This window comes from Acomys minous, assembly GCF_964271855.1.
Source record: "Acomys minous genome assembly, chromosome: 5".
Lineage (NCBI taxonomy): Eukaryota > Metazoa > Chordata > Mammalia > Rodentia > Muridae > Acomys > Acomys minous.
Window position 1 is genome coordinate 73,621,612 of NC_140494.1, and position 22,932 is coordinate 73,644,543.

At 39.8% G+C, this 22,932-nt stretch overlaps 1 protein-coding gene across 4 annotated transcripts in view; it reads right to left on the reverse strand.

Moving 5' to 3' along the window:
• Positions 1 to 22,932, reverse strand: part of CNTN5 (contactin 5) — a 1,112,028-nt gene that overhangs the window by 266,790 nt on the left and 822,306 nt on the right. For all 4 annotated transcript variants that reach the window (XM_084782482.1, XM_084782479.1, XM_084782480.1 and 1 more), the window contains 3 exons: positions 10,905 to 11,086; positions 3,643 to 3,779; positions 1,548 to 1,677 (listed from right to left, as the gene is read on the reverse strand). In XM_084782482.1, coding sequence (XP_084638608.1) covers positions 1,548 to 1,677; positions 3,643 to 3,779; positions 10,905 to 11,086 — 449 coding nt within the window. The remainder of the gene's footprint in view (positions 1 to 1,547; positions 1,678 to 3,642; positions 3,780 to 10,904; positions 11,087 to 22,932) is intronic.

The window sequence follows — 22,932 nt, forward strand, 5'->3', positions numbered from 1 at the left end:
AATTTATGTTCATGTTGCAGCCACAAAGCATGACATGGCAGCACTAAAGTGCCATACACAATACAATGGGAGCCTGTCAAAATGCCGAGGACTACAGGAAGATGACAGGTACAGTTTTTGGTAGCCCTTGGGGATTTGTTTCATAACAAATACTTTGAGAATGTTTCTGGGAAAACTCTGATGTACGTCGTAGCTGATTCAGCCTTTCAAGTCTGAGATGCTGACATATGTGTTGACAAGAAAATATATTAATATTTGATTTCTTAAGATGATGGAATTGTGATAGAATCCTGTATCTATTAGCTGTTTTCTTTGGTAAGGTAGAGCAATTTCTGTTGTAAACATTCACACCTGAGTAAGTATCTATGATGTATTATATTTAGTTTATATGTAAATGGTACCTTTCCAGGTCCCAGAGACCATGCATCTTTCCTTAAATGTTATGCTTAACAGCAGTTAGCAAGGTAGTCGAAAGCACCTGGAAGGCTCTTCCACGCAGTTGGAAGATGGTGTTAAGATCACTTAAGCATCTCTTTCTACTGCAGTCATCCCAGAAGAAAGCTGAGGAGACCATCTGTGTATGACACAGTGCAGATATCCCCAGAATCTCTCCCCAGGATTACTCAGGGAAGTCGGGGTGAAATCTTTCCAGCAATAGTCAGCAGTGGACTTAAGCTCCTGTCCAGGGTCTGATCTTAGAAAAGATGGAACTTTTTATGCTTGCCCTCTGGGCCCAGAAAGGCTCTTTTCTCCAGCTATTCACCCTGATGTTGCTTTTTGGAAGTGTCAACCACACAATGGAAATCAGCAACTACTTGGGAAAATATTAGCATTTCTATGGGAATATAGGACAGGCTAACCAAATACTAGGGTCCCTGTGGTAGTTAGTTTTGTCAGCTTGAATCAGCTGGGAGTCCTCAGGGAAGCAAACCTGGGTTGAGGAATTGCACAAAAAAAGATTGGCCTGTGTATGTGTGCATGTGTGACTGTCATTGTCTTGAGTATTAACTGATGAAAGAGGGCCCGTTTCACTGTGGGTGGCACCATCCCTAGGCTGGTGGTTCCGGCTGTGCAAGAGAGCTAACAGGGCATGAGCCTGTTTGAGCGTTATGAAGCTTTCCTCTATAGTTCTTGCTTGAGTTCCTTCCCTGATGGACCGTGACCTGGAAGTATATGGCAAATAAATAAATGCTCTGTCTCTTAAGCTGCTCTGGTTAGAGTGTTTTTAACCCAGTAAAATAAAGGAAACAAAGCAGCCCCTAACCCACCCTCAGGGCTTTCTCCTGTGAAATTACTGTATGCTCTTAGGTGATTTTATTCTAGGCCAAGCAAAGACATAACATATCAGCCATTTAAGAGGAAGGCTAAATTCATGCACATAAGCACGATGGGAGAATGTGCAGAAGGAACATCAAAGAGATGCAGTGCTTCCTTTCAGGCTATGCGATGGCTTCTAGATTCCCATCACAGGACTTCACCATCGCAACAATGAGGGAGGACCAGAAAGCCAAACTTCTCCCCTGTTTATTTGCTGAGAAACTGCATACCTAGAATCTTCAGCTCGGCGCTCGCATAAATAGCTCCGTATTTATTTTCAGCCAAACACTGATACATTCCAGCATCTGATTGATTCACACTATGGATCGCCAAGACTCCATTAACCATGTTCACTCTGCTCTGTAATGACATAATAAGAAGTGAGATCTAGAAAGCAAACAGCTCAAGCCAAACAGCCACATAAAATCTCAGAGACCACCGAAAGGAGGTCTCCAGTTAATGTAGTTAGATTAACGTTATTCCGTAAATTATTTCCTATATAGTATGCCTTTGGGAAATTATGATTTATTGCTCAGTATTTCTGTTTCTTTTCTGAGACAATTTTGGCTGGTAGACTAGTTGAATACAACAAGAATCAACAGCAGAAGTAGACACGAGGCTCAGTCTGGAAAGGACAGAGAGCGTGGACTGTGATGGATGTAAACATCTCCGTCACAGCATCATTCTGTGTGTTCCTCTGGGCAGAGGTTGTCTCTTCTCTTAATTCTCAACAAACTATCTGGTCAACCACAGGGGCAACATCACTCACCTCTAGGCTGGTTATATACACAGTTACCAGTTAGGAAATGCACACTTTACATTGTGTGGGCGTGTTTATAAAAGACAGATCACACATGTTTAAAGTATGAAAAGAATACATCTAAAAAAAAAGAGTACATCCCCAAAAAGATTTTTACTATTAAAATGTTAAAACAGCAGTACCTTAGGCTTAATGTCAAGTATGTCTGCATGTTTTAATGTCTTCATGAGCAGAGATTGGATTATTAATACAGATGCCAAGTAATTTGACTCTGGTCACTCAGCAAAGGCAATACCTGGCAGGGGGATTTGTATGTCTTGGATGTTAGAAGCTGTGACCATCACTGCTTCTCCTAGGATTAGAGAGGCAGAGCTTCTGAAGCTCACCCTACTCTTGCCCTCATGGCTTTGCATTTGTGTCTGGATTTTGGTCTAAATGAATACTCCTTAGGTTTGAATGGCTTCAGAACAAGAGAATATAAGAACTTGATGAACCCATGGGAAAGCGTGACTTTACAAAAGAAGAAACTAAGGCTCCTGGAGGTAAAAGGTACCTGAGTCAACATGGTGATGCCACACCTGCCTGGGCAGGACTTTACACTCCATTAACACTGTCTACAGAGTCCCTCATTTTTGGTAATATATAGTGAGCTATTCCTCCTCTGACCACCTTCCTGTCACGGCCACAGCAAAGGTAGAGAGCTATTAAAATTAACTCTCTTATTATGCAGTTAAAAATGATCGATGTAAACCTGCTGTACAGCAAATGGTTTAAAAGCATGTCATGGACTTACTGAAAATATAGCTGTTGAGTTTGCATATTGCAGAAAGACCTCCCCAGGATGCAAAGTGTCACGATTTTATTCTGTACCTAGGCCCAGTGGGGGCCACTAGTTAAATGATATGTAACAGTCACTGAGAAATGGCATCAAGTCTGTGATGATCAATGACACTTTCCTATGAATTTATAGGTTTTAAATAACTTTTGTGATTACCAAGAGGTAATCAGACAATTGAAATAATAATGATTTATGCGTTACATATGTACATGTACACATATGTGAGAAGACCAACGTGGACTATTTGTGCTGCATGCTCTGTATTCTGGCTAGTTTTGTCACAACTTGACACAAGCTAGTGTCATCAGAAAGGAGGGCACCTCATCTGAGAAAATGCCTCCATAAGATGGGACCTGTAGGCAAGCCCGTTAGACATCTTCTTAAATAGTAAATGATGGGTGAGGTCCCAGGCCATTGAGTGCTGTCTCCCAGGGTGTTGTCTATCCCTGGGCTGGTGGTCCTGGGTTCTATTAGAAAGGAGGCTGAGCCAGCCAAGAAGAGCACTCCTCTGTGGCCTCTGTATCAGCTCCTGCTTCTAGATTCTAGCCCTGCCTGGGCTTCTGCCCTCACTGCTTTTGATGATGAATCATTACTTAGACCTGCAAGGGAAGCACACCTTTTCTGCCCCATGTTACTTTTGGCTATGGTGTTTTATCACAGCAATAATGACCCTAAGATACCATGGCACGTGAATGGCTAGGCAGAAGCTGTGGGTTCCCCACAGTACCTGAGGCAGGAGGGGTGCTCCATTCTTCAGCCAGCGGTATGTGGGCCTGGGCTTTCCAGTAGCCTTGCATTCCCACTGCAGGGGACTTCCGCTGTCCAGCTGTGTGTCGTTCAGTTTCTGTACCCAGTGTGGGTATGCTGGGAGCATTTAAACAAGAAAGAAAAGTGAGCTGAGTATGTCCATAGATTTTGTTCTTACTTACAGCATTTATGTAAGCAAGCAGAGGAGCACATCATTACTCAGGGGAGCACATCCCTACACAGAGGAGAACATCACTGCTTCATAGCATGGCACTTCACTACCCTGTCTGACTACATGTCACTCTTTCACAGAGGAGTACATCATTACTGCACAGGGGTCATGTCATTACTACATGCAGGCACATTATTATTACACAAGGAAGCACATTAGTTCTTCTCTCTCTCTCTCTCTCTCTCTCTCTCTCTCTCTCTCTCTCTCTCTCTGTGTGTGTGTGTGTGTGTGTCTCCCCCTCTTTCTCTCCGTCTCTCTGTCTCTGTCTTTCTCCCTCTCTCTCTCTCTGTCTCTCTCTCTCCCCCTCTTTCTCTCTGTCTCTGTCTCTGTCTTTCTCTCTCTCTCTCCCTCTCTCCCCCTTTTTCTCTCTGTCTCTCTGTCTGTCTCTGTCTCTCTCCCCCCCCCCTTTCTCTTTTTTCTTTCTTCTGGACAAGGTCTCTTTGTGTAAGCTCGGCCATCCTAGAACCAGTCCTCTAGACCAGGCCAGCCTCTTAGCCCTGCTCCTGCAAAGCCTTACTTAGGAACCCAACATTACTACACAGGGGAGCATGTCATGATTATACAGAGGAGCATGCCATTACACACAAAGCTGTTCTCTGAATAACAAGTTGGACAGTGTCTCTCTCTCTCTCCCTCTCTCTCTCTCTCTCTCTCTCTCTCTCTCTCTCTCTCTCTCTCACACACACACACACACACACACACACACAAACAAACACAAACATATTAGAGCAAGTAGTTTGTTTCTCTCCAGAGATTGCAAGGTAAAGAGTTAGTCACTTTAAAGAATAACTGTTGTTGGCAGCAACACATAATAGATCCTGTTAACAGTTGCTCTGGTGTGTGTATACATGTGTTCATGTATGTTTGTATACATGTCCATGATTGTGAAAAATTAATTTTTGAGTTTGAATTTTACTTAGCATAAACTTTATCAGAATGCATTCAAATTCCTTCAATATAACTACAGAAAGAAGTTTAAAGTTCAAAACGGTAACACAAAGATTACTTTATCCATAAATATTGTGGAACTTACATAGAATGTAAAAATAAAAGTTAAAATGTTTCTCATTCACTGACCTACTTGTAAATAATTTTCAGAGAAAATAATTCTGCGTCCATATATTTTGTTTAAAACAGTCAAAGCAGGGGCATTTCGCTCTTTAATTTCTGGTGCTGAGCTGAAAAAATGAGCTCTGCATTAGATAGCAAGATCTGTATTGCATACTTACAGAAACAACTCTGTGTCTGCATGTGACTGGCTGGGCCCTCAGATATGTTCACACTTAGTAGATAAAAGTTGCTTGGCAACAGATTTAAAATAAAGACATTGTTAAAGTGCCATGCAAATACATACATCACACACACACACACACACACACACACACACATATATGTATATATATACACCCATGTGCCCACACACATACATGCAATTTAAATGGAAAAAAAAGAATTCAGGTTTGGCTGCATTTACAGTAAACTGTGGAAGTTTATCTGGCTTTTGTTGGTCCACAGTCTTTTAGGGCTTGGAAAATTGAGGAGACATATGGTCTTTGAAGTGGAAAACTGTTAGAACTTCTCCAGATGCACCATACCCTGGCAGCTACTTACACCGTACATTTGAGCTTCAGAACTGTCTCCAGGTTCCGTTTTGTAATGCAGGAAGCAGATGTGCATAGAGCAAGCCACTGCTCATTACCTCTCGTCCTTGGGAACTCTGTAAGTCTCTCCTGACATATGCTAAGTGTTATTGGCTGCTTCTCTGTTCCCATATCTTAAGTATTGAGGACTCACCATATTTTACTGACATAGATCAATTTTAGTGTTATGGCTCTCAGCTGTGAGCCAGTGAAAGCTAATATACAGTGCTGGATGATACAGTTGAGGGTGAAGAGAGGTTCAAGCCCCAGTCTGTGGTGTCCTTGCTGAAATCTATAATTGGAAATGAGTTCCTTTAATGAGCCTCATTTGTAAGCTGCAGATGATAATTTCTACTTCAATGGGCGGCTATGATGATTGAACATAATAAACAGTGATTGATTCTCTGCTCCAATCCATCACCCACAGATAGATTTGACTTTATTTTTGATCAAGTGTGAGCACATATATGGCACCACTTTCAGAACAGTAGATTCCAGACAAGAAAAATTTTCTCTACAGAAACGGACATGGGTTATATAATTATATAATTTCCTATGATGAAACTCTGTTTATTTGTAGTGATAAAACACCTCTTCAAATCCAAACATAGTCAAATACAATTTTGAAGAAAGAATAATTGCAATGCCTTATATGTGTCAGTGTCCTCTGATGTTGGATAACACAGTTCATAGGTATCATCTCCCTTGTAACATAGTTAGCAGGGATGGAAGCAAGAGTTGAATTTCACTCACCAGTTCCAGATGGGATTCAGTTTGGGGGTTCCGTTTGTTTGTTTGTTTCTGTAACCCAAACTACAGGCTCAGAGTGTGCCGCTAACTTCTCTCAATTGTTTATAACATCTCTAATAGTGTACACGCTGTGTACGTACGGCTACTGGGAAACGATGCTAAAGGAAAGGTCTGTGCAAGATTTATTTCAGATAGCGCTGCTCCGCATCCCTGCTCCACTCTCCCGGCTGGAGCCCTCAGGCCCTCCTTTTCCCCATTCATAAGAGAGTGTGCTTTCTTGTGCTCTCCCTTAGAGCCTTTTCGACATGTCTGTCCTGTTCTAGCATCCTACATTCTACCCACACCTACTTCCACCTGAGCACATGCTTCTAACTCAGCTCGTAGTACTAGGTTCCTGGTCTGTGCTCATGTGAGATCCTCGTGACTCAGAGCCACGGGTGCTAACGTGTGAGGCCGTGGCAGTGTTCCGCCTAGAACATGAACGGCCTGTCACGGTAGCTGCCGTTCTTCAGTCTCCCCATTCATTTACCTCACACTGAATCTGGCGGAGCGATGTTAACAGAAAAGCAATAATCATTATAATAAGATAGATTTATAATAAAAATTATCCACTGCTTCCTCGATAGCATGCTTAGTTCTAGAAAGAAATATAAAAAATAACCTGAAAAGGGATGCTTTGAAAACATAGAATTAAACTGTAGATAATAAAATATATTAAAATTAGTGAAGATGTTGCCCAGGGACTTAAAGACAGTCAGGAGATCTAAACTGTTATCTATATGAACAGTGCAGCTGTGTCCTTGGGCTGTTTGAAATAGTATAGCCTATCTCTATCCTAAGCATCCTGGTTATAGATACAGCAAATTCTATTCAAGCCTAAACCATAGATACAAGGGAAAGACTGTCATGACTCCAAATCACTGGCTGTGGGGTCACATGTGACTTACTGTATTGTAGGTCACATAGCTTTATGTAATATGTTTTCTGTGCAGAAAACTCCTCACTTCAAAAGACTTGCTTAGAACTGCTTAAATCACGCCAGGCCAGCACACTGGCTTCTCCCTCCCTCCTCCTTTTCCTCTTCTGTCTTTCCTTTGGTTGTGCCTTCTCTCTCCTTTATTCCTTTTCTCTTTTTTTTCCACGTATTTTATTCTTACTTAATGTTTCCTTTCATTTTACCTGAGACTGCTAACAAGAAAGGTTCAGTTTAATTTGGGGTACATTTTTTTTCAAAATAATTTTTTTATTAATTTATTCTTGTTACATCTCAATGGTTATCCCAACCCTTGTATCCTCCCATTCCTCCCTCCCTCCCATTTTCCCCTTACTCCCCTCCCCTATGACTGTGACTGAGGGGGACTTCCTCCCCCTTTATATGCTCATAGGGTATCAAGTCTCTTCTTGGTAGTATGCTATCTTTTCTCTGAGTGCCACCAGGTCTCCCCATCCAGGGGACATGGTCAAATATGAGGCACCAGAGTACATGTGAAAGTCATATTGGGGTACATTTTTATGACAATTTAAAACCAAGCTTTTGGGTAAATCATTAGAAACTAGAGATGAGAAATAATCAAGAAATTAACCCATTAACCTAGTGTACATGATACCATAGTACATCTACCTGAAAAACTGTACAGTTTATTCCAAACTTCAAATCACTCCCCTAACGCAACAATTTCATTTTTGTTGTTTAATTTTCTTTGAATTTTATAGTCTAAACATGTTTATGCTACACATATAAATTTAGTTTTATTTTACTTTTTTATTTAACATGGGCCTCTTCATATTATGTGATTATTTTACGGTATATTTTAATACCAATGTAGCTGTGCAAAACAAAACAACTACCTCCAATGTTAGTTCTTACACGTTGACAAAACAGGCTACATCAGAATGCAAATTTATCGTGTCGCAGGCCGACTGGAAGTTCAGAGCTTCTGTATGACCCCTACTACTCAAAATGAAGCCCCGAAACAAACTGAGCATTGAAGAAAGCAGGCAAGATCATGCTACCCATGAAGTTAGCATTGGGAGCTCCCCAGCCTACGCATGGAAGCCGTGGTTACCAGGCTATTACGCTGAAGGCGTAGACTAGAACTGTCAGTAGTTGCTGCCTGTTTGAAGGTCTTTTGTGTACTGGGGGTGTTCTCTAATGGGGCTCAAGCTTCTCCCTCTCTTTCACTGCCTTCTAGTAGATGTGAGGTGAAAGTTTTCTACGTAATGTCTCACAACATCTGACAAGAATGAGACACCCTGGCTGAAGCCTCTGAACACATGAGCCAGCACTAACCTTCCTTCTTTTCAAAATAATTATCTCAGGAGTTTTGTCCTAGTAATGGAAGGCTTAATGATGTGCATACCTGATATTGGCCAAATATAAATATTCATCAAGACCCCACTTGCATTTTATAATCACTAAAGTTTTAAATTATAAAAACATGTGAACTCAGATATTTTTGGGACATGAAACGATGTTTGGAATTTTCCCAAGGAAACAGACAGGAACTGGCATTATTTAGGACAAATCTAAGTGTATGGTACCATGAGGGAGTCTGACAAAGAACCATTCTAACTATGGGCTGGAGTGAAAGGTCTCATCTTTTCAAGATGTCATCCCACTCTGTCAACTATACATGGAAGTAGTGAAAATTGGCCTAGTTTTTCCTGCCTTGGTAACAATCTATACTCATTAAGTTCAACGTGATGAATCAATATCGAGTTAAAATAAATTGTTTTGGCACTGCTTGCAGCAATCATCACTGCCAAAGAACCAAGTGGTTGAGTCAAGAAGATGGAACAAAGGAGTTAGGTCAACAAGGAACATTGGGCTCCACACTCTAAAAGTCATTCTCTTTAGAGGATAGCACTCTTTATAACAGCTATGTGGGGCATGTTTTCCAGTAGCCCTCGCAGCAATAAGCATTCCTTAGTCTCTTTTGTGGTTTTAAATCACAAAATTCTTTTTAGATTCTTGTATTTTAATCACAGATTTTTCTGTAAAGAGGGTTAATTCTCCATTCTGTCACTACGAGGATAAAAATGCATCTCAGTGGGGTATGGCAAAACATTGGTTGTTTTTCCATTGTTTGCAGACTGTTGTGACTATTTGCTTTAAAAAATTATGAACAGTTACAAACTCCAAGTTTCATCCAAGATTAGAAACTTGGTAGATTGCATATTAATGTGACAGGTGCACCTGTGGCCTAAGGCTTCTGACACAGTTCCTGTGTGCATCTGGCAGACTTCTCAGATGCTGCGTCCTATTCAGCCTTTCAGGTCCCCATGGTTTTTAAATTGAGTTGTAACTAAAGTCTTCAGGATACAATGTGCTGTGAACCCTCATGATCCTTTGTACATTTTTCAGCTCTAATTTGAGGTTCAATTTTTTCTAATTCCCTTCATTATTGCTAACATATGAATAGTAAGAGGCACTTATGAAACAGGGAGGGAGGGAGGGAGGGAAGGAGGGAGGGAGGGACTGAGGGAGGGAGGGAGAAAGGGAGAGAGGAAGGGAGGGAGAAAGGGAGGGAGGGAGGGAGGGAGAAAGGGAGGGAGGGAGGGAGGGAGGGAGGGACTGAGGGAGGGAGGGAGGAAAGGAAGAAGTTATGGTTTAATCTGCTGAAAAGATAAACTCCTGAAGGAATTACTGAAGTCATAGATAGAAAAGCTGAATTTAATTCGCAGCATTTCAGAATATTCTTTCAAAGTTCCTGCACAATGTACTTAGGTTTACAGGAGAGGTGTCTTGAGTTGTAATTACAATTTGATGTCTTGGATGAATCGGCCATGTACATATTCTGGGCTTGTTTGCTTTTCTCACTGCCCTGGCTTCCTGTGTTCTTTTTCTGTTTGGTGTCTTCAACTAGGACACGGGCACATTATCACTTACCTCCCTATGTAGCAGATGTGAAAAGTGGACGTGTGTGTGACCCTCAGGAGCAAATGTGAGACTGCACAAAGAGCCAAACCCCTTAATCCTACTTCCTATATATCACTTGGGTGGTTGACTGGCATTTTGGAAAACAAACACCCACAAGTTTCAAGAGCTATTTGTCATACAGACGTATTAGCTCAGGCCAGAGCTCAGCAAACTTCTCCTCTGAACTGCTTGATAGCAAATATTTTAGTCTTTGCAACTCAGCAGGTCCCTGTCTCCATTTAATTCTGCCAGAGCCAAGCAAATGCTGAAACAGAGCGTTTATAAACAAGTGGATATTTACCTAAATCAGCAGCTAGGCAGAATTTGGTGCATGGACATAAAATTGTGAGTTCTGAGCTAAGCCAAGAGCTAAAATAAGTTAATTCTATTTATAAAATAGGAATTGAACTGTTTGATGATAGTTGTTAGTTCGAGGCAAGTGTCTCATTTTTATGGATATAGAATGTCATCTAAAAAGAAGTTGACAATTCCTTGTTTATGTCTCTTTAAAATATTTTTATGTGTAATCTCATTTTACATGATATTACCTATTCAAAGAAATATGTTTTCAAGTTATTGCTTGATTTTCATTGCCAGATGAGCAATGTTTGATTCACTTTGCATTCTCTCTCTCTCTCTCTCTCTCTCTCTCTCTCTCTCTCTCTCTCTCTCAAAGCTTTGTGCTTTTCTGGAACACTTACTGTATATTTGTAGCTGTCCACGAAAGGAGTTTTTTCCACGGGAGTTCTCAGCTGTGCATTCATATATGCCAGCATCGTCCAGCTGCAGGTTGGGAATCTCCAGCACCGCCTGGGATTTCCGCAGTCTGGACTTACTGGGAATGTAGCCGTTAACCTTCATCCAAGTGATTGTCGGAACAGGACTACAACGAGGAACAAAGGCACTGTTAACATACCTCCCGCTATTAGAAACACAAATTCAGTTATCTGGTAATTTAAGCACTTAATAGGCTGAGCACAATAAAACGTAATCACAATTAGGGCTGTGTGCCAGTGATAGGAGTTGCTTTCCACTTGGCTGTTAGATTATCAGAGAATCAAGTCTTTCTCTTTCAGATTTCAGCAAAACCCTCAGAAGCCTTCACTTTACATTTCCTAAATGTAAATTTTGTATTTTTAGGTGGCAAATGTACTTTGATGAACTTGCTAAATTTTAGTCCCAGGAGTCAAACAAAGCCTTGGGGATTGAATAGAGAAACTTTTCTGTCCTCGCCTGCAAATCCGTTTTCTGTAGCAACAAACAGTTTGTACAGGATCATTCACCTGGTCCTGTTACACTCTTCTACCGACAATAAGTCATTTAGTTCTTTTCTGTTTGTTTTTGCTATAAAGCTTCCATATTTTCTATCTAATACCAAAGGTTCTATTCAATAAATATTAGCTTGGCTTTTCTCCTTCATAGCTGCATATAACTCTATTACATGAGGAGTGTTGGTCGACTGTCCTTCTTAATTCAGGGTTCAGGACAGCATTGCTTTCATTTTGTGCTTTTGGTCACAGGGAGATGCTGATGGACTGCTCTGTTGCCTTCATGGTTTGCAGGAGTTATTCGCCAAAGCTGGGTGAATGGATCAAACAGCATGCACATTTGTTATTATAATGAGTACTGGTGTATTGTTTTCCCATACTGCAGTGGCAGTTCCTCTTTCCCTGTATCCTTGTTGGGATTGTGGGAGATTAATTTAGTTAAATTTAAGACCTACACAGGCTCAAACCAGACAAAAATCCCAGCATTAAGAAAGAGAAATGGACTGAAAGTCGTGTTTCTAATAAAGAGACTATATTAATACCCACTGGCAAAAAAAAATCAGTTTTCTCCACTGGAGTGTCCACCTTCCAGTGTGTACCCCATGCCACAAGTAGTTGGCCAACCCAAAAAGGCCTCTTTTTCTTATATTTTATCTCACTGCAGTTACTTGGTTCATTCGTTTGACTTTTCTTTTTCTTTTTCTTTCTTTTTTAAAATTTTTATTATTTATTCATATTACATCTCAATTGTTAGCCCATCCCTTGTATCCTCCCATTCCTCCCTCTCTCCCGCTTCTCCCCCCTAATCCCTTCCCCTATGTCTGTGTCTGAGGGGGACCTCCTCCTCCTGTATACGCTCATAGGGTATCAAGTCTCTCCTTGGTGACCTATTATCCTTCCTCTGAGTGCCACCAGGCCTCCCCATCCAAGGGACATGGTCAAATATGGGGCACCAGAGTTTGTGTGAAAGTCAGATCTCCTTCTCCATTTAATGGTGGAGAATGTCCTGTCCATCGGCTAGTCTGGGTAGGGGTTCGAAGTTTACTGCCTATATTCTCCTTGACTGGTACCACAGTTTGAGGAGGACCCCAGGGCCCAGACCTGCCTGTAGTTTTCCAGGACCCTCTGGATTCTTCTATTTCTTCATTCTCCCAGGCTTCTCACTCCTAAAGTCTCAGTAGGATGTCCTCCCCTGTGACCCACTTTCCTGTTAGGTAAAGTTTTTCATGGGGACGTACCCCTTGAACTAGTGTCTCTATATAAGTGAGTATATACCATTTGACTCTTTTTGCTTCTGGGTGAACTCACTCATTATGATAATTTCTAGTTTAACAGAGAATTCTCAACAGGAATATCAAATGGCGGAGAAACACTTAAAGAAATGCTCGACCTCCTTAGTCATCAGAGAAATGCAAATCAAAACGACACTGAGATTTCATCTTACACCCATCAGAATGGCTAAGATCAATAACTCAACTGACACCACATGCTGGCGAGGATGTGGAGAGAGAGGAACACTCCTTCATTGCTGGTGGGAATGCAAACTAGTACAACCACTTTGGAAATCTATCTGGTGCTTTCTCAGAAAAATGGGAATAGGGCTTCCTCAAGACCCAGCTATTCCACTCCTTGGAATATACCCAGAAGATGCACTACCAAACAACAGGGAAATATGCTCAATCATGTTCATAGCTGCCTTATTCATAATAGCCAGATCATGGAAAGAGCCTACGTGTCCCTCAGTAGAAGAATGGATAAAGAAACTGTGGTACATTTACACTATGGAATACTACTCAGCTATTAAAAACAAGGAATTTCTTTTTCTTTTTTACGGGAGAGAAAAGAAGGGAGAGAGAGTCATACAGGTGGGTAGGGAGGGGGAAGTGGGGAAGGAATTGGGGGAGAGGAAATAATATGATCAAAATATATTGTATGAAAAATATTTTAAAAGGATTTGTTTCTTGGAAAAAAACCTGAAGCTTTTGTGTAGTTTTTGTTTATAAACCAATCTGTTTCAGGTTATTTTCGTATGAAAGGAAAATAACACTAAATTATACATATGTTTTATAAAAACTTGATCTTTTAATACTGTTTACTTTAGCCTATTGTTGAAAACAAATGTTTAAAAACTGGAAAAAGAAATTGATTCTAAATATACTCAGAAAGTTACATATATGTGTGTGTAATATATACATATATGTGCATACATATAATAAATAAAATCATTAATAATTAACCAAGAAATCATGAATTTGGGATTGAGGAACGATGTGGGTGCAGTGCTTATGTATGGAATTCTCAAAAAAGAAACTAGGAAAACAGAATTTGTATCTCAGCAGGTCTTCTCCCTGCCTTGCTGTTATATGATAGTTTCTGAGACAAGATCTTAGAAGTAAATTTTCTGGGGGCTATGGTTTTCTTTCTAAGCTCTGAACCTTATCTTGTCTAGAAAATGATTTCTTCAAACCCCTAGTTTAGTTCATACTTTTACAGAATTTTTGGTGGCAATTTTAAAACTGCCCTTTAGCATTTGTCAACCATCCACCAGGACTATTTTACTGCTCTAGTGTGATAAAGGAATGATGTTCCCAGTTTCAGCCATACAAGTGATGCTCTGTGGCCCACAGTGACTGAAGTCCTGCCTTCTCTTCTACAAGTTCTTGTGCACTGGAGTCCGTTCCACTTTCATCTCTGGTCCACTGACGTATTTCTTATTATGTACATGTTATACTTTTCACAATGGAGCCCATGTGTCTTCCATTGTTGCCTCCCCTTTCACTATCCTCTGACCCAGAAACACACGTCTCCCATCCTCCTCCTCTGCCCATCTCTAGTTCGTATGACCAGCTGGATGATGGTTCATCCTTTCAAGTAACAAAGCACTTTGCATCCCAGCTGGATCTCCCGTAACACTGTGCTCTGGACCATAAACGATGAATATAGAGGACTTTTAGAAAGTAGTTTCAAAATATATTTCATCTTATAGGAATGATAGCATTGTTTATTACTCTATGTGTGTTTGTGTGTGTGTGTGAGTGTGTGTGTGTGTGTGTGTGTGTGTGTGTGTGTGAGTGTGTGTGTGTGTGTGTGTGTGTGTGTGTATGTGCTTGTGCACACGTGTGCACATGCCCAGGTGGTGGGAGGTAAGGTAAGAGTGGGCACCAGTAATCAAACCCAAGGCCTTGAGCATGCTACAGCACACTACTACCAAAACACAACTCCCTTCCTATGGGAAGAATTTCCTGACAGCTCTGTTGAAGATTTTCATCTGCTTTGTTTCTCTGTAGAGGAATTTCCTCTTCTTCCAATTCAGTAGTCTTGTTGTCCAAGCTAACTTTATATCCCCTTTCTATATTTGAGTCATACAGTTCACTCCTTTTTCTTTCTAGTGAAATCATAAATATCTCGAGGATTTTCAACATCCATTTCATTATTTATTTCAAAAGCTGCTGTGATGGACAGCAAGGGCGTTGTAAAGCTCTCCCACTGGAGTCGGCAAGGGCACTCACCCCACTCCACGACACTGGGCTCTAACGCTCTCAGGACAGAAGCCCTTCCCGCTGTCCGAAACATCTCCCTTTTTTCTTAGCATCAGAGTGTTCTTTTCCCTGTTGTGGTCAAGCGCGCTCCCTCCCATGCTCCGCAGCCTCCACTCTGCATCACTTACTCACCTCCCACACAGTCATTTATTTTCCCCATTTATGAAAAATCCTCTTCCCCAGTAAATTAAATAATCAAACTCAAAGATATTGGAATTTTATTGCCTCTTAATAGAATAGCTTGAACTGATTCAAGCAATAATCATAAAGTCAATGGATAAACTACCAGGAAAAAGGCATTGATTGGTTAGCAAAGCAGACAGTGTAACTTTAATTTTGCTTTCAACAGCTTGAAGCTCTGGGATATCCCCGTCATCTAGGCCTTAGGGATATCCTTGTCATCTAGGCCTCTGGGATATCCCCGTCATCCAGGCCTCTGGGATATCCCCGTCATCTAGGCCTCTGGGATATCCCCGTCATCTAGGTCTCTGGGATATCTCCCGTCATCCATGCTGTCCATGGCAGCCAAGAGCAAATCAAAGAACGTTTGCTGTTTTTAAATACTTTGTTTATAATCTTGTTTTATGCATTCAGTTTTTCTCTGGGCAGGGCTTAGCATTAAAAAAAAATACGTCTTAGGGTAACTTAATATTTTCATTGATGTAATGTTGTAATCTAACACCATTTCCCCCATCACACAACCTGAAAGTGGAGTTGTTAGTTGAAAAAGAAGGCTGGTTTAGTCAGTCTATGCTGAAAGAATGAGTGGAAATATTAATTGTGACATAAATGAGGAGAACAGTTATTTATATCTTATTGAACATGTGTTTAAATTATATTTTGAGCCACACATTGGATTCTCATTCGCAATATGTATAAGAACTTAAAGAAGATAAAGGGTCCTTAAAGTTAGTATTACACTGTTACTCATTTGTCTCAGAAATATCTATCAATAGCAAGAGATTATGTGAAACCGCATTGAAAATTTTGATGTGGCTTTGTGTGAGCACTGTCAAAAATGACAGAATGAAAAGTGTCTCCAAATGTAGTTTTGAAATGCAAGACGCATGTTGGATGAACTTTAGCCATCTCTGAAGTCATTAGAGGCATTTCTTAAAGATCATTTTATACATATGATGAAGTAATGTGCAGAGTCTGTCAAGACAGAAGGAAGACTTAGCTGTAAAGATTTAATGATTTCACAGGAAAGCACTCCCCAGCCGCACATCCCTATTCACAGACAAATTGTAGGTCTGTCTAATGGAGCTTCCTATTTTCCTTGCATAAGTCACAAGTGAGACATGAATTTTACATCGGATGTGGAAATACATACAGTTATGGCTCCTTTGTGATTTGCACAAAAGAAGGGAACACTGTATACCTTTGATGGAAACGAAAAGACCCAAGTTTTATAACTTTTCTCTAAGAAAGCACATAAAAAACCATCATAAAAAATAGCTATTGAGCAGAAAGATTTTTTTTTCTTTTTATGATCCTGTAGCTTAAAAAAAAAAAAAAAAAGAACAAAATTCAGATGTTAATGTGGGTGATCACTGCAATTTACAATTTCTGCTAAAATTTTGAAGACAAAAGTTTCCTTTGTAAAATCTTTTTTTAATTTTTTAATTTATATATTCACTTTTCATCTTGATCATAGTTCCCTCCTTTTTCTGTCCTAGTCCCTCCCTCTCACCTTCTTCCTCTATTTCCCCTCCCCTTATCATCAGAAAAGGGGATCCCCCCAACCCACCCCAGCACATCAAGTCACACCAGGACTGAGCTCATCGTCATCCACTGAGGCCAGGCAAGGCCTTTAGGGTGAAGTGATAAAAAGCAGGCAACAGAGTCCATGTCATAAACAGCAGCTGCTTGACTTCCTAGGGGAGCAACATGAAGATCAAACTGCCCATTGGTTACATATATGTAGGGGGCCTAGATCCTGTTCATGCATGCTCTTTGGTTGGTGCTTCCTTCTCTGTAATCCCCCACTGGGTCTACGTTAGTTGACTCTGTTGGTCTTCTTACAGACAGGAGCCTGACTTAACCTTTCTTTGAGAGGCTCCACCCAGCAGCTGATCCAATCAGATGCCGAGACTCACAGCTAAGCATTAGGTGGAGCTCCTGGAGTCCTGTGGAAGAGGGGAAGGGGAGGATAGAAGGATTCAGAGGGGACAAGATTGTTCCTTTGTAAAAATCTTAAAGGATTTCAGGAGAAGTGAGTGAGCTTGTGACCACATACTTGTTAATGGCAAAGTGCAGAGGGTGTCTCCTGGGGACACAGGAACACAGTGTCACATCCTCAGAATCAGTGAGTCCTAATTGGCCTTCAAGGAAAAGAAATTAACATACATCTCTCTACTTAATGATTCTTTACTTAGAATGTATGATTGCATATTAACTCACATCGTTCCCCTGGTATTAGTTAAGCTAAGGATTTAAGAGTCAGCTCAGACATAACATCATGTTAATTATCTTAGGCAAATAATTTAATTTAGGAGCCATCTCTTAGTTGTACTATTAGATTATGGCCTGCTATATAATCTTTATGGTTTTATTACTGTTTTAAAATTTTGCTACTTTTTTTTTCATTTGAAAAGTCATGTGGAGTGAAAGTAGTTTAGTCCAGAGGCAGTCATCTGTGACACACACACATTAAACCAAAGGCATTTATTTCCCAGATGTGCTCCTTTCCAAGAGATTCCTGCCCTTCAACTCCAACCAGTGTTACCTAGAAAGAGAAGGAGAAGCTTGGAGGACCACACATTGTCAGATATCTGAAGGAACTTTCTAGAGCAATACCCTAAGTATTGATTTATTTTCACTTAGCCATTGATATTCAAAGCAGCTATCATGAGGCAGGTTTTGTAATAGGCTGAGGTTACAGTAGTTAACCTGACAGTGCGGAACTCACATAATCAGTTATAAGTGACTCTATGAGCACCGAGTGTGATTGAAGCTAAGGAGGAAGACTTAAAACAGCCAGGTTAACATAGGGAGGGTCAGAGAAACAGGAAAACATTCTAGATAGAATCAAGACGACAGGTTGGTCCCTAGAGTCCTGAGGGAAAAGTGTGTTTGAGCAATGAAAAAATCATCAGTACGGCTGTTTCTAGGTTAGCAGTAGATAGTGATGGGATTGAAGAGGAATGAAAATCTGAACAGGGACTGCCATGGAAATGGTTTTCATACAGTTAGCTTTTCCTAACAACTACCACAAATCTGTGATGTGCTCTGAGTAGGAGAGAATGGCTTATGTTAGAGTGTAGAATAACACTAAGCAAACGATTGTCATATAAAGAGAAACACTGAGAGAAAACATTCAGATGTGCTGGTTGTATGGTCTCTCATAAGAATTCAGTGCTACCACTGTAGAGTGCAAGCAGCCATGGACAGTGTATATATCAGATGGGCCTTACTGCACTCTAATCAATCTTGATGCAAGGAAGGCCAGGGCATGGCACATAGTTTGCAAGTAGGTAAGGACAATGGCCTGATAACAGGTAAGATTGTAGTTAGGGATAGAGCCAGGGGACTTGCAAAGCAATCTTCATAAATGGTTACTGTTGCTTTAGCAAATGTAAAGTCATAGGGTTAAGCAGAGGACACAACACAAATTTCAGAGGTAGAATTCAGGAGGCTTGATGCTGGCTAGAACAAGAGAGTGAGATAGATGGATAGATAGGCAGATAGATAGATAGACAGACAGATAGATAGATGGATGAAGAAATGGATGAATAGCTAGCTAGCTAGATATGATAGATAGATGAAAGAAGAAATTATATTTTCTGGGTTTCTTACTTCTTTAACTAGATGATAACAGGAAGATAACATTTGGATCCTTATAATGTGCTAGACTTTAAGTACCTTGTATACTATAGCTCATTATTTATAGTGACTGGAGAAACTAGGAATTACTGTTTCACCCTGGGTACATATAACACATATAGGAGTTAAAGACTTGAGAGTGAGTCTTTGTAAGATTATACAAATGTGATTATACATAAATAAATATAAAAAGTACCAATATAAAGAAAGGGAGGAAAATAAAGGTTAATAAGCCAGCGACATTCCTAAGAGCAGGAGATGTGACAGAAAACAAAGATTGATTTGTATTTTGTATATAATTCCTGGCATTCCCCTTTGATGTATCTTCAAAAGATTAATGAAGGAAGCTTTGTATGATGAGAGGTTGTAGATGTGGAGTGAGCAAATGCAGTGGCTGTCCAGTCATGCTCAGCATTACCTGATGAAGCTGCTGTCAAAGGGATGACTGACATTAACCTCTGCAGATGCTCAGTGGCAAGCGGCATTGGGGTCCACACGAGGCTCAAGCACATATGGGGCTCAGTTCTAGACAATTTTCTACCTTCTTCACTGTCCTGAGCAGCTCAATTAGATAGACATCAAAGAACTAAACTTGTAGTAAGGGAATCAAACACTCAAAGAGAGGAGCTTGTGCTCTAAGGCATCCAGGCCAGAAGGTAGAGCCAGGGATAAGATATCCATGGTGAAGGGGCTGGTCAGACACAATGAGGTGAGATGGTGAAGAGATCGGATGAGCCAGAGCGAAGGGTTCTAAAGACTTTGCTCTTGCAGATTCAATGTAACCCTGCATACAGGTGCAGCTTGGGGCTACAGAAAGCTTTTTACACAGTCTATCTGACTCTGTTTCACTTCCCTCCCTATCTTCCCTCTAACTCAACTTTCCAAGTTCTTCTGGACAAGCTGACTTGTTTCCTAGTATGTCTCAGATCAGATGTCTATAGATTCAGATGAAACACAGTCTGTTTGTCTAGGACAATTACAATATATTATTGTAGAAAATCTGTAAATCCTTAGTGAGAAGTGGGATGTATCTTGTAACTTATACAGAAGAACCAGCTTTACAGAAAAGTGGCCATCCACTTTCCTTATTAACTTCTTGCTTAACTTTCCTTCTGCTTCATATGCCGAGGGCATCACCTTGAAATACACACCCTTTAAACATGCTGTAAACAGTGGAGAGTCTGTCAGGACAAAAGGTTAGGTAATCTTTCAAGAACATTTTCTGTCACCAAAACAGTGAAAGTTAAAATGTTCACTTACTAAAAGACTCATATTAAGAAATGTAATTAAGAACAAAATAATATTTATATTGCTTATTATACCCGCTTTTATTCTCAAGAACTATATAACAAGCACATGAAAAATATTTCTCACTTAGAAAAACTGCTTGCCAATATTTTCTTCCCAAACATGGGTCATAATAAGAAACCAGATTCCATATTTGAAAACATTATTTAGAGATGTGTGAATGTCAAGTATACGTGACACATTCATGTACACATCCAGTTCTGATACAGAAAACTGATTCAGCAAGCATTGCCAGAATCCTGACTTAATATCCCCAAATCATTCCCTTTTATCACTGTATAACATTTAGAATAAATCCAGTGAATTATACCTGTCCTCACGATATCATTGATGTTTCTTCTCTGAGTAGTACGTTTCTTACTAACAAGACTCTTGGCACTACTAGTACACACTCCCTGCTAAGTAAGCTTGAAAAAGTATTTTTAGATACCACTTTCCCCTGAGAACATTAAAAACCTAAGGTAGAACTGATAATTTTGTTAATTTTTATCTTTTGTCTTTGTCAAGTCACAGATTTGACATTGTTTATATTTAAATAGCATTTAGTAAAGTACAATATAGTTCTTAAGCCAATGTCATGTAATATTTTAATATAAGTAAGTGTGATATACAAATGGGATTCTAAACATTTAGATGGGTAAATTACTTTACCCTTCCTAATATTATCATGTAAACATATTCAGAATGACTACTATGTTAGAACCTTCATAAGGCAAACAGTCTGAAATAAGTTATCTTTTATTTGCTTCCAGCACCAAGTTCTTAAACTCTGAATAAAGATGATCAGAGTAAAGAGTTAGTTATTTTGAGCAATTTGATATACAGAACAGCAGGAATCCTCAGTTGACTCTATGAATTATGCCAAACAACACAATGAAGAGAACACAATCTCCCTTTGAATCATCAACAAGAGAAATGTTGACACTTACGTTCACACACACCAGCAAACCCGGCAAGCTAGCATGTAGAGACCCTGCGGCTAAAAGTACAAAGATGGATAATCTAAAGCTATTTTATAGAACTAGCGATGGATGTTATAGCCACCTTTGTGACTTCATGAAGAAATCTTGGCACTTACTTAATTTCTATCCCAGGCCATAACTCATGGAAAGATTGTGTTTTGGAAGCGTGGTCTTCAAGGCTCTTGATTGGCTTGTGATTGTTGGGTAATAACGCTGTATAACCATGATTGATTGGCCATTTATTTTGTGTCAGGACTTTATACAGTACATCATTTGTCTTTCACAGAAGCCCAAAAGTTGGCCTTATTCCCTCCATTTCACCAGAAAGCAAATAGTGAGATGATGAAATCTTCTAAATAAAAGATTACTTCAAAGTCATTACTCTATCTGTTCAATCTACGTTAGCATGCAAAAACTGTATCTGGTTCAGGAGCACATATGGACAGGAAAGCATGGGAAGAAGAGCAAACAATGATCCAGATGACATAGAATCCGTGCGTTACTTGAACACAAATGATTAGAGAGTTCTCTGGCAAATGGTAATCCCTCATGTGAGTGGGGTCACGCTAACAATCTACTTCTAAAGGAAAGAGAAATCTATGGCTTTCATCTACACTTCAGTGGATGCTATTTTTTTTGCCATAGCTATGTATTTGCTTTTATTTATACACTGTAAAAGTACATCAGGCAGAACATCTGGATTATACTGTACAAATTCATACTAACCATTTCCCTAGCGCCCACCTGTGAGTGCAAAGCCTGGTATACTGAAGTTTAAGATATGTCATGGATCCATATGTAAGCTGGTTTGGATGGAGACCTACATTTTAAATGACTCTTCTTTAGAGTCGAATTCAGCAGTATCGGTTATATCCTTATTTATAAAATGAAGAAAATAACTGGAACAATTACTGAAAAGACATATTAATCATTATTTTGGTCTAGAGTAACTTCACTAGGAGGACTGATTTCTATCCTTTACATATTTGAAATTAACATTATTAAAATTAAAACTATTTTGGCATTATAAAAATATCCCACAGAAAGTGAAGTGTATCAGTTAGTTCAGGATCCCTGCTTGGTTGGACTTAGATTAATCCTTGGATTTCTTAGCTTTAGATTGATTTTTGAATTCCATTGTACTTTGTATACAGTGACATAGACTGGTGGCTTAAACATTTGAAGTCTCTAAGAACATAATTATCTGGCCCACATTGTAATTGTTTGTTAGACACCTGCTTCAAGCTACTTTGGGTTGCAATAGTATTCAATGCCCTAATCCGAGTTTGAATTATTATAGTCGTTAAGCTAAAAAATGGAGGGATATTTGTTCATTTTATTAGAATCCTAAACATCCAATAGTGGCCTTCTTTAGAGCTTAAGTTTCGTGGCCCCTCAAAACTTATGGTATGTCAAATTGGATGCAATAGTAATAATATAAATTATTTTAAATATTAAAAGAGTAAAATGTTAACTGTTAACTTAATAAGAAAACTCAATATTAGAAAATAGCCTGGAACTCACAGAGAAGAAGGGAAAAAGAAAACTGAAAATTATCCCAGTATTTCATATCTATCAGAACGTTTTTTTAATAGGTTCAGAGTTTCTCTGGATGATGAGGGCACATACCCATATATATTATAAGGAGAAAGCTGGAGAATTTTCAACCATCAATTTTCCTTTGAAACCATGAAAACCCAAAAGGCACCTGACAGAATGAGACTTATGGAACATAGGAATACACGGCTTAAGGAAAGCTTGAGAAATGGACTCGGTTTGGAGGGAAGTGGTGCATTAAAACAAGACCAACGGTTCAGACAGTGAGCA